This window comes from Xiphophorus maculatus, chromosome 1 (genome assembly GCF_002775205.1).
Source record: "Xiphophorus maculatus strain JP 163 A chromosome 1, X_maculatus-5.0-male, whole genome shotgun sequence".
Lineage (NCBI taxonomy): Eukaryota > Metazoa > Chordata > Actinopteri > Cyprinodontiformes > Poeciliidae > Xiphophorus > Xiphophorus maculatus.
This window is the reverse complement of record NC_036443.1, coordinates 5,522,898-5,537,131: the sequence shown is the minus strand read 5'-3', so window position 1 is coordinate 5,537,131 and position 14,234 is coordinate 5,522,898. Positions and strand designations below refer to the sequence as shown.

Sequence of the window (14,234 nt, the reverse complement as noted above, 5' to 3'; positions counted from 1 at the left end):
ATGTTTAAGTGTTAAGAAATGTGTCCACCTGAGTGATGCATGCCCCGGTGAAGGCCACGATGACAGCCACTACGTTGACCGTGAGCTGGAACTGCAGGAACTTGGAGATGCTATCGTAGACATTTCGTCCCCACATCACGGCCTTGACAATGCTGCTGAAGTTGTCATCAGTCAAGATGATGTCGGACGCCTCTTTAGCCACGTCTGTCCCGGCGATACCCTGGCAGAGATTGAGACGGAGTGAGAGGAACACGACTCATGACATGATTCATGCGAGCGTTCAAGCATCCAAATTACTGTGGAATGCCACTGTCTCGATATCGTGTCGCTCTGCCTCTGAGCGCTGCCACTTGGCGTGAGTAAGAGCATTGACTGTAGAACCGGCCGGGCCGGGAGGACCCACGACCTTTTGTGTGTTTCGGCCTCTTGTGTAAAATAAAAACATGTAACAGAGAACAACACAACCTTAAAGGCAGTTGCCTCTTTTAGTGCCAATGCCTCTAAACCACCTACCAAATTTAACCAACAAGTCATTTCAGAAATCCATTGGCTGACAGAGGGATGTGACATGAGTCAAGGGTCACTTCAGTCAATGTGGAGATCTTCCTCAGACAACAATCAGCTGGTTTACAATATGTGTAGAGGACGGAGAGATTCAACCCTCTAATCTCTAAAACTTTTACCCATAAAAAGCTCAGGTCTGATTTCACAGTGCTGCTCTGAGTGTAGCAGCACTCAGAGATCTGGATCTGGACGCCGGATGTTTTAGAAGTGACTATCAAGGAGAAAGAAGTCTTTTTTTCTCCTTGATAGGCAACATTTTACCAAGTATTGTGATTCATCTTGATTGTTTTGCTGACACCAAATCATGGAAGGCCCTAAATTGTTTTTTACTTTAATGAACATTTTATTTTATTCAGTCCCAAAATCTTCCACCCTGAGCTGATCTCTCTATTTTGATTCCTCATTTAAAGATTGTTGCTGCCAACTTAGGTTTTTAAGATAGATGCGTGTAGGTTTGATAACAACATCAATGTTGTTGTAAAATCATCCTCTTTCATTCGTAATCCATCCTTTCAAAACCTTCCAGTTGGATTATTGCTACTCTTCTTATTAACAGAAATTAGCGAGGTCACTTCCAATCCAGCAGCATGATTTGTGATCAGTTTTTCTCGGTTGTGGTCGAGAAAAACCACAACCGAGGTTTTTCTCCACACATAAGACAAGCTCCCTCAGTTGAGGATTTAAAATCTCGCTTGAAAACTTACTTTTCATTATTTAGCTTTTAACATAATGTCAATCTGGTATTGATTGTACTGTTTATTCAGATTTGATTGTGCTATGTTAGAGTTATTACAATTTTAATTGTGTTTGTGGAAACGTACTATTTTGCAGTACTTTGGCCAACCATGTGTCCTTTTCTAAAAGTGTTACATAATAAACAGCATGGTAAAGTTTTACAAAACCTGGAGTGTGGAAAATCAGCTGCAAAATTGTAATTGTTGCATCTCCAGATTTTAGATGAAAAAACAGTATAAAATAAACAATATTTTATGTAATTTACATAGAATATATATGCATTTCTACATTTAAAAAATGCAAAGTTAATATATATAAAAAAAGGCAGAAGTAATGTCTTCCTTCACATTTTTGTAAACGAATAACCTAATTTTCTGAGTTTGAAACAAATTAACCACATAATTTGAGTTTAGTAACTTAAAAAAAGGAACATAAGGACGACTGCCATTCTGCTGTGATAATTCTATGCACATTTGCAGGAAAACGAGCCATTTTTTCTGTCCACAAAATGCCAAATCCACATCAGCCTGGCGCAGCACATAAAGAGCCACTTAAAGCTTGAGCTGTAAATACACCGACACAAATGGAGGCATAGTGGGCCTTTAGCAGCTCATAAACATTATAGGTGAATAATTATGGATCAGCTTACCATGGCAAAGCCCACATCAGCCTTCTTCAAAGCTGGTCCGTCATTAGTCCCGTCTCCTGTTACCGCGACAACCTGTCTCTGTTCCACGATGCTGCTGTCAATGATGCCTAGAGGAGGGCGAAACAGGCTCAAAATGTTCCTGTGATGTCTAAACACACTCGTGCTTCAGTGATCAAACCCTGGAGCCTCACCTTTAACCAGTGTGTGCTTGTCTGTCGGCGAGGACCGAGCCAGCACGCGCAGCTTGGGCCAGATTTTATCTATACGTTCCTGTTCAATCTGTAGACGAGAAGGAAGCGCGTGTGATGAAGATTAACACAGAAGAACCAACTCAGCAGTGCTTCGCTAGATGTCACTGTTAATCCTGGGCTCTATGGAGGAACCAGGATCAGAGAGACACTGTGCTCTGCGCTCCCATTCAATCAGCCGCAGACTGCTGGCATAATTAGGATTTACACCTACGTTTTAGGGAGTATATTTAAATTCACACTCCTTAGAAAAGCAAAGCCACAGCACTAATCAGCTTGCTATCTCATTAAGCATTCTGCTAAATTCAAATTATACAGCTAAATGGGCTGGATGAAAGTATTCTGAATGAATGTTGTTTTTTTTTATTCTGTGCTCTGACCTCAGTGGATTCAGCCACTTCAGGAGAAAGCTGCAATAGAAACCTTATCATGGTGAATATTTCACTCTATTTCCATTTCCGTTTCTTAGAGTAATCAGTCTGTCTTTGTGTTGCCACCTTTCATAAATTTTTCAATAGAAAAAGAAATGAAAAGCTGTAAATTTAAGTGCCTTTATACACAATAATATTTTTAAAAGAATCACTTTTCCAGAGCACCTATATATGGACAAAAAATGGCTAATATCTACGATACCGAACCATTTTCTTTTTCTGGCGGCTGACTGGTCATCAGAATCTCTTACTGAAGAGATTCTGTAAGAGATATCAAGAACACTCTTTTGTGTGTATCTTGTTACAAATAGAAAAAAAAACTTTAAGTTATAAATTGTCAAGGTTATTTTTTTAAGTTTTAAAGACGAAGCACTGATTTGTCAGAAGTTGTTTAAACATGTTGTCCTCAATGGGAAATGTTTGGAGTTTATTCAGTCAGACTTTCAGCTGATACATGAATGCTGGTTTGGTTTATGTTTTATGTTATCAATTCCCAATCAATCTGTGGATGTTTTAAAATAATCTTTGAGTCCTATTTTACAAAAAACCCTCTCCCTTCATCATGGCTTCTGATATGAATGACTAAAGACTCCTCAGAGGAGGAAGGCTAGAAAAAGCTTTTGAATGTTGTTCTGGTATCTTCTTATGCCATATTTTTTAAAACTAGAGCATCAAAATCAGCTAAATTCAGCAACAAGAGGCCAGAACTAAATGCAAAAATTCTCACTGGCGAAATGGCGTCTGAGAACTAAATCTGCAAATTACAATGAAGAGACACTTCTAGTTGTTTTTAAATTAAGCTTCATATCAGTCGGACTTTCTTAAATGATTTCAAAATGATTTCAATCAATAGTCAATCAATCAACAAATTGTTTTTCTTCGGCTGCTGTTTTTTACATTGCAAAATTTGATTATTATAAGAAGTCATAAAAACTATATACTGGCAATTTATGTCTATCAGATATTGAATTTGAATTTATTTCATAAGGGACAGTGTATATTAATCAACATGAATCCATTAGAACAATCTTGTAAATATGCCAGATTTAGCTACAAGAGATAATTTTCATCTGTAGTTCCCTGGTGGTTTGGTATTAATTTTAATACAATCTATCTGTCATTACTTTAAGTAAAAGGAAACAAAATCTAGTTAAGTCCTGAAACAGGACCTGAGAGGAGCTTCATCCTGCATCTACAAGAGCTAAAAAATGAGCTTTGAAACATCAGAAAGGACCAGCTTGATCTGAGCAGATCATGAGGAAACTAGGATTGTTTTTAAAACGTTTGTATTGTACAAACAGAATGAAATGCATCCCGGTTGGAACATTGAAGTTCCTTTTAACTTGACGGAGACCCAAACTTGCCTCCCCCTTCTCGTTCCGGATTCGCCGGTTAAACTCTTTCCCCTCCAGACAGATGAAATCATCTCCAGGGTGTATGATGCCGCACTTGGCAGCGATGGCCCTCGCTGTATTAATGTTGTCACCAGTTACCATCCGCACTGTGATGCCCGCGCGCTGACACTTCCGGATGGCTTCCGGCACCTCGAAAAGGTCAGAGGGATTTATTTACACAGAAACAAAATGCCAATCATGCTTCAGATAGACGGTGTAAAAGATTTAATGTACTGACAAACTTCAGCACCCCTTCAAAGCCACATACCTCGGGCCGAACAGGGTCCTCTATTCCAACCACAGTGATGCAGGTCAGCTCTGTCACAATTTCCGCCTCGTTGTCCCATTCTGGCTCCGGATTTGGGGGCAGATCACGGTAGGCGATGCAGATGGTCCTCAGCCCCTCACAGGCCATTGGTTCAATCACCTAGCAGTTCAATTAATAAAACACATCACAACGCTGACTTCACCAGTCATTTGGATTCCGATATGTAAAGCAGAAATGAGGTCTGAGGTGTATTCGTGATGGATCCGATGTGACGCAGCTGAAGGGAAAGACCCCCGGCTTGCTGCAGACGGCGCAGCGTGACACAGAAACGAGGTGACATGAAGCTGCCACAACGCAAACTCAACTACTGAGCTGGAATCAAGTCGCGGAAGGAGCAGTTATTTTTCTCACGGCACAAGCTGTGTTCATCATGAGCCAAATTTAGATCTGTCCGCCCGTCAGTCAATTACGCCGCGCTTGGGCTGCAAACTCTCAGAAAATTCACAAATACATGCGTTTGTTTGCTAACGTTTGTATTACAGTAGAGCTGACAGAGCTATTTTCACATGTCACAAGTTTGTAAAAATGTAAGTCTGCCAAAGCTGATGTCACATTTTTGTTTAAATGCCATGCTTGTGGAGGATTGAATAACTTAGTGTAAAATTGAAAGCATAAACTGTTAATGTGGACAATAGTTTTGATCAAGGTAATCAGACGGAGTCGGCAGCAGTGCACTCTTTACAACATTATCTTCATGTTGTTCCAATGGCAGCTTACTTAACAGATCCTAATTACACAGTAAATGTGTATGAAAACATGGGAGCTTATCTTGATATTTTAACTTCATCAGCAGTCTTTATATTTAGAATGATTTTTAATGACTGGCTGGTCTTATAAGAACTACCTTTACTCATGTTTCAAGCATAAAATTTCAAAGCTTGGGATCAAAATCATAATATGTGCCTCATAAAACAGTAATTACACTGCAGAGGAGGAAGAATTTGTTCACATGATGAAAAAACTTGAATCTAATCAGCATACAGACTAGAAGAACAAATCCAAAATCCGTAAAAGCAGCTTTATGCACATGTTTAACAATAAAGTCCTGGGAGATTGTTTTCTGTTTTTGATTTTTTGTTGCACTTAAATATTTTGGATCAATGTAGATTAATATAAGACAGTACATAAAACCTTTAGTTTTTAAATTATAAATTATATGATTAATCGTTTAGGTTCAATTTGACCTGAACGATTCTAAACGATTCAGACACAGATTAGAAACTAAGTCACTGAATCAAACTAGAAACGGTTACAAAACCGTTTGGCTTGGGGAATCCAGTGAAGCACAGAGTCATTATCTACAAATGGTGAAAACATTGGGAAACCTTCCTAGAAGTGGCTGACCTACCAAAATTACTCCAAGAGCGAATCAGTGACTCATTCATTGATTCATTCTGAAGGTCACACAAGAACTCAACTTCTACAGCTCTGTAGGCCTCAGTTAGTTTATAATTCAGCAATAAGATTGGGACTTGGCAAAAATGGGACCCGAGTTTTAAGGTGACTATCCACTGATGAGAAAAAAAGAGCAAAACAACCATTAACGATTGCTAAAAGAAACATGTTGGTGTGATTCCCAAGCGTTTTCGAAAAACAATTTAGTAGACTGATGAGAAAAACGATTTTGGAAGGAGTCCATGGTGTTGCATCTGGTACAACCCAAACACAGCATTTGATGGGTCGACAGACAAGACTACTTTTATGTTATTCCAGCTGTCATTAATCAAAGGCAGCTCTAGACAGATGGGTTTTTAGCCTTGATTTAAAGAATGTCAGTGTTTTTATTTATTTGATTTGTGGTGCATAAAAGCTGCATGAAAGCTGCTTCTCCAGGTTTGGTTCTGGTTCTGGGGATGCAGAGCAGAACCAGAGTTGAAGGTTGATACAACAACTGCAGATCTTTAATGTATTTTGATGCTAAGCTATTCAGTGATTCATAAACTAACAACAGTGTTTAAAAGTCTATTTTCTGGGAGCCAGTGTAGGGACTTTAAAACCGGTGTTATGTGTTCTGTCTACCTGGTTTTAGTGAGAACATGAGCAGCAGCATTCTGGATCAGCTGCAGCTGCCTGATTTTTTTAGGCAGACCTGCTGTTGCAGTAATCAATGTGACTAAAGATAAATGCATGGATGCGTTTCTCTGGATTTTGCTGGGACATTAGTTCTTTCATCCTGGAAATGTTTTTCAGAAGGCCGACTTTGGAACCGTCTTTATGTGGCTCTGAAGGTTCAGGATTGAGTCCATCACTACACCCAGATTTCAGGCCTGATCTGTTTCTAGCTATAATAGTTGAATAACTCTGTACTGACTCTAAATCATTCCTCTTAGGCCCAAAGATAATGATCTCAGTTTTTTTTCTAGCTGAAGAAAGTTATGGCACATCCACACATTGATTTGTTCTAAGCTTGAATGGGTCACTTTGTGATGTGAAACTGTCATTGATGGAACCATGAACCTCAACCAGAAAACTCAGACAGGGAACATATGGTTAATGCAGCAGGTTAATGATCTGAACACCAGCAAGGTCATCTCTAAAATGCTAAAAGATTTTGATTAGACTCAAGTCAAGCAAACTCTGGCAGGGAGAGGTGGCACAACCAACTATCAGGTTTAAGAGCAGGGACTTGTTTCCCCAATAAGACCAGATAGTTTGAATAGTTTTATTTTTACCTTCTAATGGACAAATTTAACTGACTAGTTCATCTCAGCTAACTTATTATATCTTTACTGTTAAGCTATTATTCCCCATTAGGTTCCCCAAGCTATAAATGTGCTACCAAATTTGTATTTGCTATGTTGCTAAGTTTAAGCTGAAAAGATCAAGCTGTTCATCTTTCCAGGAACTTAATTGAAAAAGAAGAATGAAATCTAGTTAAAATATAGCAGCAATGTGAAACTCTGAGTCACAGCATTTCTTTGAAATTATTAATATGATCTGCAGAGCCTCTCACCTGCTTCCCCACTGAACAACTTTTAATCAAAGTTCAGCTAGGGTTTACCACCATGAGATTTACTTTTACTGTTCATCAATGTCTCTATCTCCAGAACTATTGTCTCTGACTATAGAGTTAAATCATCAAATATGCACCCATGAATCGGCCCCACCTGTTTGACCATCTCATCTCTGTCGCGTGGACGAAAACTGCGAGATTCTCCATTGGCATCCAGGATGTAGGAACACCTGAGAAGGAAAACGAAGAATGACATCTTTGGTGCCACATTGAAACTTTTCACTAAGCTTGAACGCAATCTGCTTTTATTCGCTGCCTTTGGACATCTTTGATTAATGAGAAAGCATATCAGTGAGACTGAATTTTAAAACAGCTGTAATAAAAATGAAATACTTGAATTGAAAGCGCCACTCACTTTTTCAGCATTATCTCAGAGGCTCCTTTGCTGTAAAGGCGGAAGGTACCATCAGGCAGCTTGATCACAGTACTCATAGATTTGCGCACTGAGTTGAATGTGTACACCTGAGAGAGAGAGAAAGATGAGTGATAAAGAGGAACACCAACTAAATCTGCACAAAGTATCAAATTATAATTATTATTTTATGTGTCAATAGTTACGTGTCACATTTGCAAAAGACCACTTGGGCGTAATAAGATAAATTTCAAACACCAGGCATGCAAATTTGTCATATCAATAATATATACTGCTCAAAAAAATAAAGGGAACACTTTAAGTGTTAAACACCTGTTGAAGTGTTCCCTTTATTTTTTTGAGCAGTGTATTTAGGCCTGTTGGATGAGGGTTTCCTGCCGTTGATACCACAGTAGTAGTTTTTTTTTTGTGGCTAGTTTGCTAAAGCTAACAAACAGTGGTGGGGAGATTGTGAAGAAGGAAATGAAAGAAAAGAACCTGGAAAACGTTGGATAATCAGTATTATCATACAGCAACTAGATGGCCAAATACTGCAATACAGTTTTTTCATGGAGCCATAATACAAACTACTTTAAACATCCCAGAATGAGACAAGTTTGGGGTTAAACCTGTTCACAACTACATGGAAACTACTTTTTTCTTCAGATGCAACAGGTTTCAGTTTAAGTTTTTCTTGCATTTTCATTTTAGTTGTTTGAGTCAAAAACAAGACATATTTCTGCATGGTGTGGGGAAACTGAAGATCTTCTGATGAAGGGGAGCATAATTTATAGTGCATTCTAAAACTGAAAAGTGTTTAAAAGTCCTCCAAATGAAAAAGGAGGGCGCAAAAAGAAAAATCTAGAAGAAAATCAATTGTTTTTTCCATCTACCGAGTGTCTTACACACTTGTTATCTAAGGGGAAATGTTAAAAACTGAGTTTGGTTTGTGATTTTCTACCTTGTAGAGTTTCTCCTCAGGGATCTGCTCTCTTACAGGGGTGTAGTCCCGCTGAAGGTCTAAGACAAGTCCCAGCAGGCCGCACTCTGTTTTGTTGCCCACCTGCTTGGCTAGACCCCCCTCCACGTCTGGTGGCTGTTAAAGAACAGGGGTGATACAAATTAGCATGATAGAGTTGGAGAGGAAGAGACAGAAAAGGAAACAACAAATGATTTAAAGGTGAGCTGTTATGCTTCCTTGAACAGGTTAGGATAGGTCACAAGCATGTGAAAATGGCTGCAAAATGAAACAATTATACAAACTTTGAAAAGCAAAAGTGGAGCCTCCTGCACAACCAACCATAATGAAGCAAGTGGTTACAGGTATGTCAACAATAAAACACTTGTCTTTAGCCAACAGTTATTGTACAGGGCATACAGAGCAAAACCAGCTGACCAAATGTGTGTTGGGTTGCTAGGTGACAGGCAACGTGCGCTGGGGTTGCGAGGTGAGGGACAGTGCCTGCTGATTCCCATAGGTTTTTGAAATGGCTCATAACTTATTGCTAATAACTGTCTGGGTGGGTTTTGTAAGTATTTGGGCTGTTTTCAGAAGCAGTAGAAACCCAAGTGGAAATATAGAAACATGCAAAATGTGAATTTTAGATAAGTCCCTTTTAAAGAACACAACATTATTCCCAGAATCTTATTATTTCTTTTAAAAAATGCTGCTTTAAAGAACAAATGTTTGTATTTGTCTGAGGGTTACTCACTAAGATCTTGGAGGTGTAGGCGCTGTTGATGGCGATTGCATTGACTAGCAGATCCAGTGTCCGAGGATTGACCAGTCCAGGGTCTGGGATCACACGATGGTGCGCATCACCTGAAACAATAGTCACACTTTCATCACCTTGAATGATAACCTCTACATAAACACTCCAGGGTCACTCTGTATGACACGATTTCAATTGCTGGTTAACATAAATACAGTCAGTTAGGGACAAGGCAGCAACTCTGTACATTGAGGCATATCAGGGTGATAAAAAAACTTGCTGGAGTCCAAAACAAGTGTTAAAATGGAGTAAAAAATTGGAATTTGGTGACTTTGAATTTAGCATGGTTTTTGGTGCCAGACATAAATGTCTGACTGTTTCACAAAACTGTTGGTCTATAGAGAGCATTATGCACCACCATCTCATATGTTTGGAAAGTAAGGTCAGAGAAAGAGATAAACTATCCAATAAGCAGCAGTTGTGTGAAGAGAATGGTCAGATGGAAACCACTCATAGCCACTGACTACACAGTAGGGGATACCAGTGTCCACATGACAGTTCAGAGGTTGAACATCCCAGCATACTTGCTGGGAAGGAAATGATCAACCATACTTGACCATTTCCTTCTTACAGTCACAGTGTGCCCATCTTCTTTTGGTTACTTCCAGCTTAACAATGCATCATTCTGTCACAAAGCCCTGACAAAACTGGTCCCTTTAAAGTGCCAGATATCAAACATGACTAAAAAGAAATTTAACTTCATACTTTAATGCCTTGAAATTGGGCTTCTGTCCCTTAAAACTTATCTGTCCCTAAAAACTCCTACTCTCTCTGGAACTCTGCCATCAGGAAGTCTGTTTTAATGCACTCAGACCTGAACCTTCAGAGTCACATAAAGATGGTTACAAAGTCAGCCTTCTATCACCTGAAGATCATTTCAAGGATTAAAGGACTAATATCCCAGCAAGATCTAGACAAACTCATCCGTGCGTTTATCTTTAGTCACATTGATTACTTCAACAGCGTCTTCACAGGTCTGCCTAAAAAAATCAATCAGACAGCTGCAGCTGATCCAGAACGCTGCTGCTCACCTTAAAACCAGTGGAAGTTCTAAAGTCCTTCCAAAGGCTCCGTGAAACTCAGAAAATAGACTTTAAAATACTGTTGGTCTATAACTCACTGAACGGCTTAGCACCACAATGCATAAAAAATCTGCTGCTGTTGTATCAACGTTCCAGACCCCTCAGGTCTTCTGGTTCCGTCCTGCTCTGTATCCCCAGAACCAGAACCAAACATGGAGAAGCAGTTCCATTAAATCAAGACTCAAAACCTCACCTGCTTATAGTTGCTTTTGACTCATGGTTACTGAACCTTAATAAGCATATTTTATGTGTACTGATGATTTTAATGATGTCATTTGACAAAATGTAATATCTGTTGCTGGTTTTCACAACTTTTTCAATACTTTTATGATGTTTTCATGTTTTTATGATCTAAAGCACTTTGAACTGCCTTGTAGGATATAAACATGATTGATTGATAAAGAACCCAGTTATTTCAAGACTGGTCATGAATCTTTACCAGAGTTGCCAGTAGGTATGAACAACAATTTGTGTAGCAAAAAAAAAAAAAAAAGAAATTAGCTCAAAGGACACAGATTTGTAGAAAAAATATTCACCCTTCGGAAAAAAAAAACAAGCTTGGAAATAACAGTTGTTTAAATGCAACAGGAGTTATTTTCTGTCTAACCCAGCATATGCAGCTTTAATCTTTAACATGCACTTTCTTCTGCCTCACCTATGTAAGTCTGCACTACAGTCATCCGGTTGGTGGTGAGCGTGCCGGTCTTGTCGGAGCAGATGGCCGTGGCATTCCCCATGGTCTCACATGCATCCAGATGCCGTACAAGGTTGTTGTCCTTCATCATTTTCTGGTTATGAGATATCAAGGGAAAACAGTGGAGTGGATGAGGAGGAGGCAGTAAATGATGATGGATGGTTTGTGCATGAGTGCACGGAGCAATGTGATGTTGGGCAGGACGAAGATGAAGAGAAGGGTGAAGGTTTTTCTTTTTTTTTATTACATTAAACATAAACAGACTTCTAGAAGGACTAATTCAATGGCTTTAAAACATATTTTGACAAACTATCCTGAATGTTTTTAACTGGAACACTAACAGGCACAGTGATATTTTCAATACAACACCAGAAATAATTTTAAACATCACACTGACTACTTCAGATAGTGTCTGCACCGGGAGTAAAACTGAAGTGAAGGCTGACTACATGAACCAGGTGTGTTGGCTATACCTTCACAGAATAGGCCAGAGAAATAGTGACAGCAAGAGGTAAGCCTTCTGGCACAGCCACCACCAGCACAGTGACTCCGATTATGAAAAACTTGACAAAATACTGGATGTATATCGGAGTGCATTCTGTTAGCCACGTATGACCTGCAACACAAACCGGAGACCATGTTTAGCCAAACAGTTTCATTTCAAGTTTGCTCCTTAGAGTAGCCAGCGTTCAGCATTGCTCTGCTAAAATGGTTCATGCACACAAACCTTTAACGACAAATGTGTTTATGACAAAGTACAGCACCAGAATGATGACAGTGATGGCTGACATCACCAAACCTGCAGGGAGAAAAGAGAAGTGAAATTAAAAACAGCAAGTTACGAAGCATTCTGCTTAGAGCCGTACTATTATATATGTATTATATATTATATTATATTATATTATATATATATATATTATATTATATATTTATTATATAAAATAATAGGCGTCTTCTGCTTTACGTCAGCTACAACAGAATTTTTAAAATGTATTTTTATTTATCCTATTTTCGCACTGTCAGTTCTTTTAGACACTCAAACCACAAGACAAGCTCTCTTCCAGGATTGGAAGCCGTCCCAAGCAGAAACAGTCTTACAAAACTGGCCGTAAATATTATATGCAACTTATTTCAGGTAAAAACAACAAAAACACAATCCATCCTAATAAGTATGCAAGAGGATTGGAGAATCAAAGAGAACTATGAAGGAACGATACTAACACAAGAACGAGGCTAAAAGAAGAGCCATTATCTTCATCAGTTCAAACTCATAATAGTTTTGACAAATGTCACATTAAGTATTTTTAAACATCGCTAATTTTGCTAGAGGCCACTTTGAACTTTGTTGTCATTTCTTCTTAGCTCTAGTATTTATTGCTGTAACATTTAAAATGACAGTAAAAAAACATCTAAACATTAATCACAATTTTTAAATACTCATTTCAACAGAAACTTGCCCATCATTTAATTGAGTAGACCAGTTACATTACATTTTACAAAGCAGCTGACAATTATTTGGTCCAATCATTTTTTTTTTATGTATTCATTTTTATTGATGTTTTTAATGGAATCAACAGTGGGGAGAAAAAAAAATCTGCAAAAGCAACAATCTCTGTTCAGCGTTTGTAAATATCAGATATCAAATATCATTAATATAAATTAATATCCATGTTGCAATTGATTCCCCCCCCCCAGTAATAATTAATAATATAATTATTGCCCATCCCACATGTTCCCACACAACACCGTAAAAAATAAGATTTTCTGCTCTCAGCCTTTTAGCAGGAATCACAGACTTCAGTTTCAGCGTCCTGTTTCTAGTTTGAAGTGAGGTTTTCCTGATGGTTCATATTTATTAAACTATTGACAAACAGCTGTACCATATCTATTTCTGAACATGTTTCTTTACTTTTTAAACACATGAAATGGAGAAAAAACACTTTGTAAACCTAATAGTACTGATTTAGTGAGGCCTAGTCTCAGTTATGAAATAATTTTTCCTACTTGGATCTGTCTCATACACACAATTATTTTTCTTGAGAAAAAAATTTGCATAACTTTTGAAATCCCTAATTTTTACCTGACTTAGTCAGGGCAACAGTAATACCATAACCATGGCCTTCAGCTTATCCAAAACACTGCAGCCAGATTCTGATGAAAATTAAACAGAAAAAAAATCATTTTTGTTGAATTTTTGTGTGTCTTCTTTGGCTTCCTGTTGAATCCAAAGTAGAATTTAACATTCGCCTACCAACATACAATACACAGCCCTTAATAATGAAGTTATTACATATGCCACAGATCTAATCGTTCTGTATCTTCCCAATGCAGCCCTTTGCTATCAGGTTGCAAGTTTACTGAGTTTCTAAACTAGAACGGGAGGCAGATGTTTTATCTACCAAGCTCCTCTCCTGTGGAACCAGGTTGGAGCTGTATGACCATGAGCCCATATTTTTTTGAAGACTTAGAACTGAATGATGCCATTTTAAACAGCTCTTTTATCAACACTCTGTTTGTGGGTGAATGAAAGATTCAGAGCCTTTTTTAGGTCAAACTTTAAATATTTCACAGAGAAAGAGCTGCAGCATTTTCTCTGAAGGCGTGCATGATGTTTTTCCTTAGTGTGCGTGTGTGTGTGTGTGTGTGTGTGGGTGTGTGTGTGTGTGTGTGTGTGTGTGTGTGTGTGTGTGTGTGTGTGTGTGTGTGTGTGTGTGTGTGTGCGTGACAGCAGACTTATACTGGTCATTTATGTATTTCCCCTCATTTTAAACTTGATTATGCTTGACTTTCCTTTCCACGTAATGCTCAAGCTTCAACCCGTAAAACTATCGGGTTACACTGAAGAGATTTTTGCTGCCCGATTGTTATTGGTTTGTTTGTTTATGGATGGAGCAAAGAGGCCTCGCCCAGAGTGAAGCCCAACAGAGATATGTTTAGTTTACATGATCGAAGACTTTGTCGGCTAATGTGCT

General features: G+C 38.6%; 1 protein-coding gene across 2 annotated transcripts in view; it reads right to left on the bottom strand.

Annotated features, from left to right (window-relative positions):
* The window catches only part of atp2b3 (ATPase plasma membrane Ca2+ transporting 3), a 62,182-nt gene that overhangs the window by 19,533 nt on the left and 28,415 nt on the right, over positions 1-14,234 (bottom strand). For both annotated transcript variants that reach the window (XM_023335970.1, XM_023335977.1), the window contains exons 9-20: positions 11,990-12,061; positions 11,736-11,878; positions 11,224-11,356; positions 9,427-9,536; positions 8,676-8,810; positions 7,718-7,824; positions 7,457-7,532; positions 4,290-4,448; positions 3,992-4,171; positions 2,140-2,227; positions 1,949-2,055; positions 29-220 (exon numbers count right to left, since the gene is read on the bottom strand). In XM_023335970.1, the coding sequence (XP_023191738.1) occupies positions 29-220; positions 1,949-2,055; positions 2,140-2,227; positions 3,992-4,171; positions 4,290-4,448; positions 7,457-7,532; positions 7,718-7,824; positions 8,676-8,810; positions 9,427-9,536; positions 11,224-11,356; positions 11,736-11,878; positions 11,990-12,061 (1,502 nt within the window). The remainder of the gene's footprint in view (positions 1-28; positions 221-1,948; positions 2,056-2,139; positions 2,228-3,991; positions 4,172-4,289; positions 4,449-7,456; positions 7,533-7,717; positions 7,825-8,675; positions 8,811-9,426; positions 9,537-11,223; positions 11,357-11,735; positions 11,879-11,989; positions 12,062-14,234) is intronic.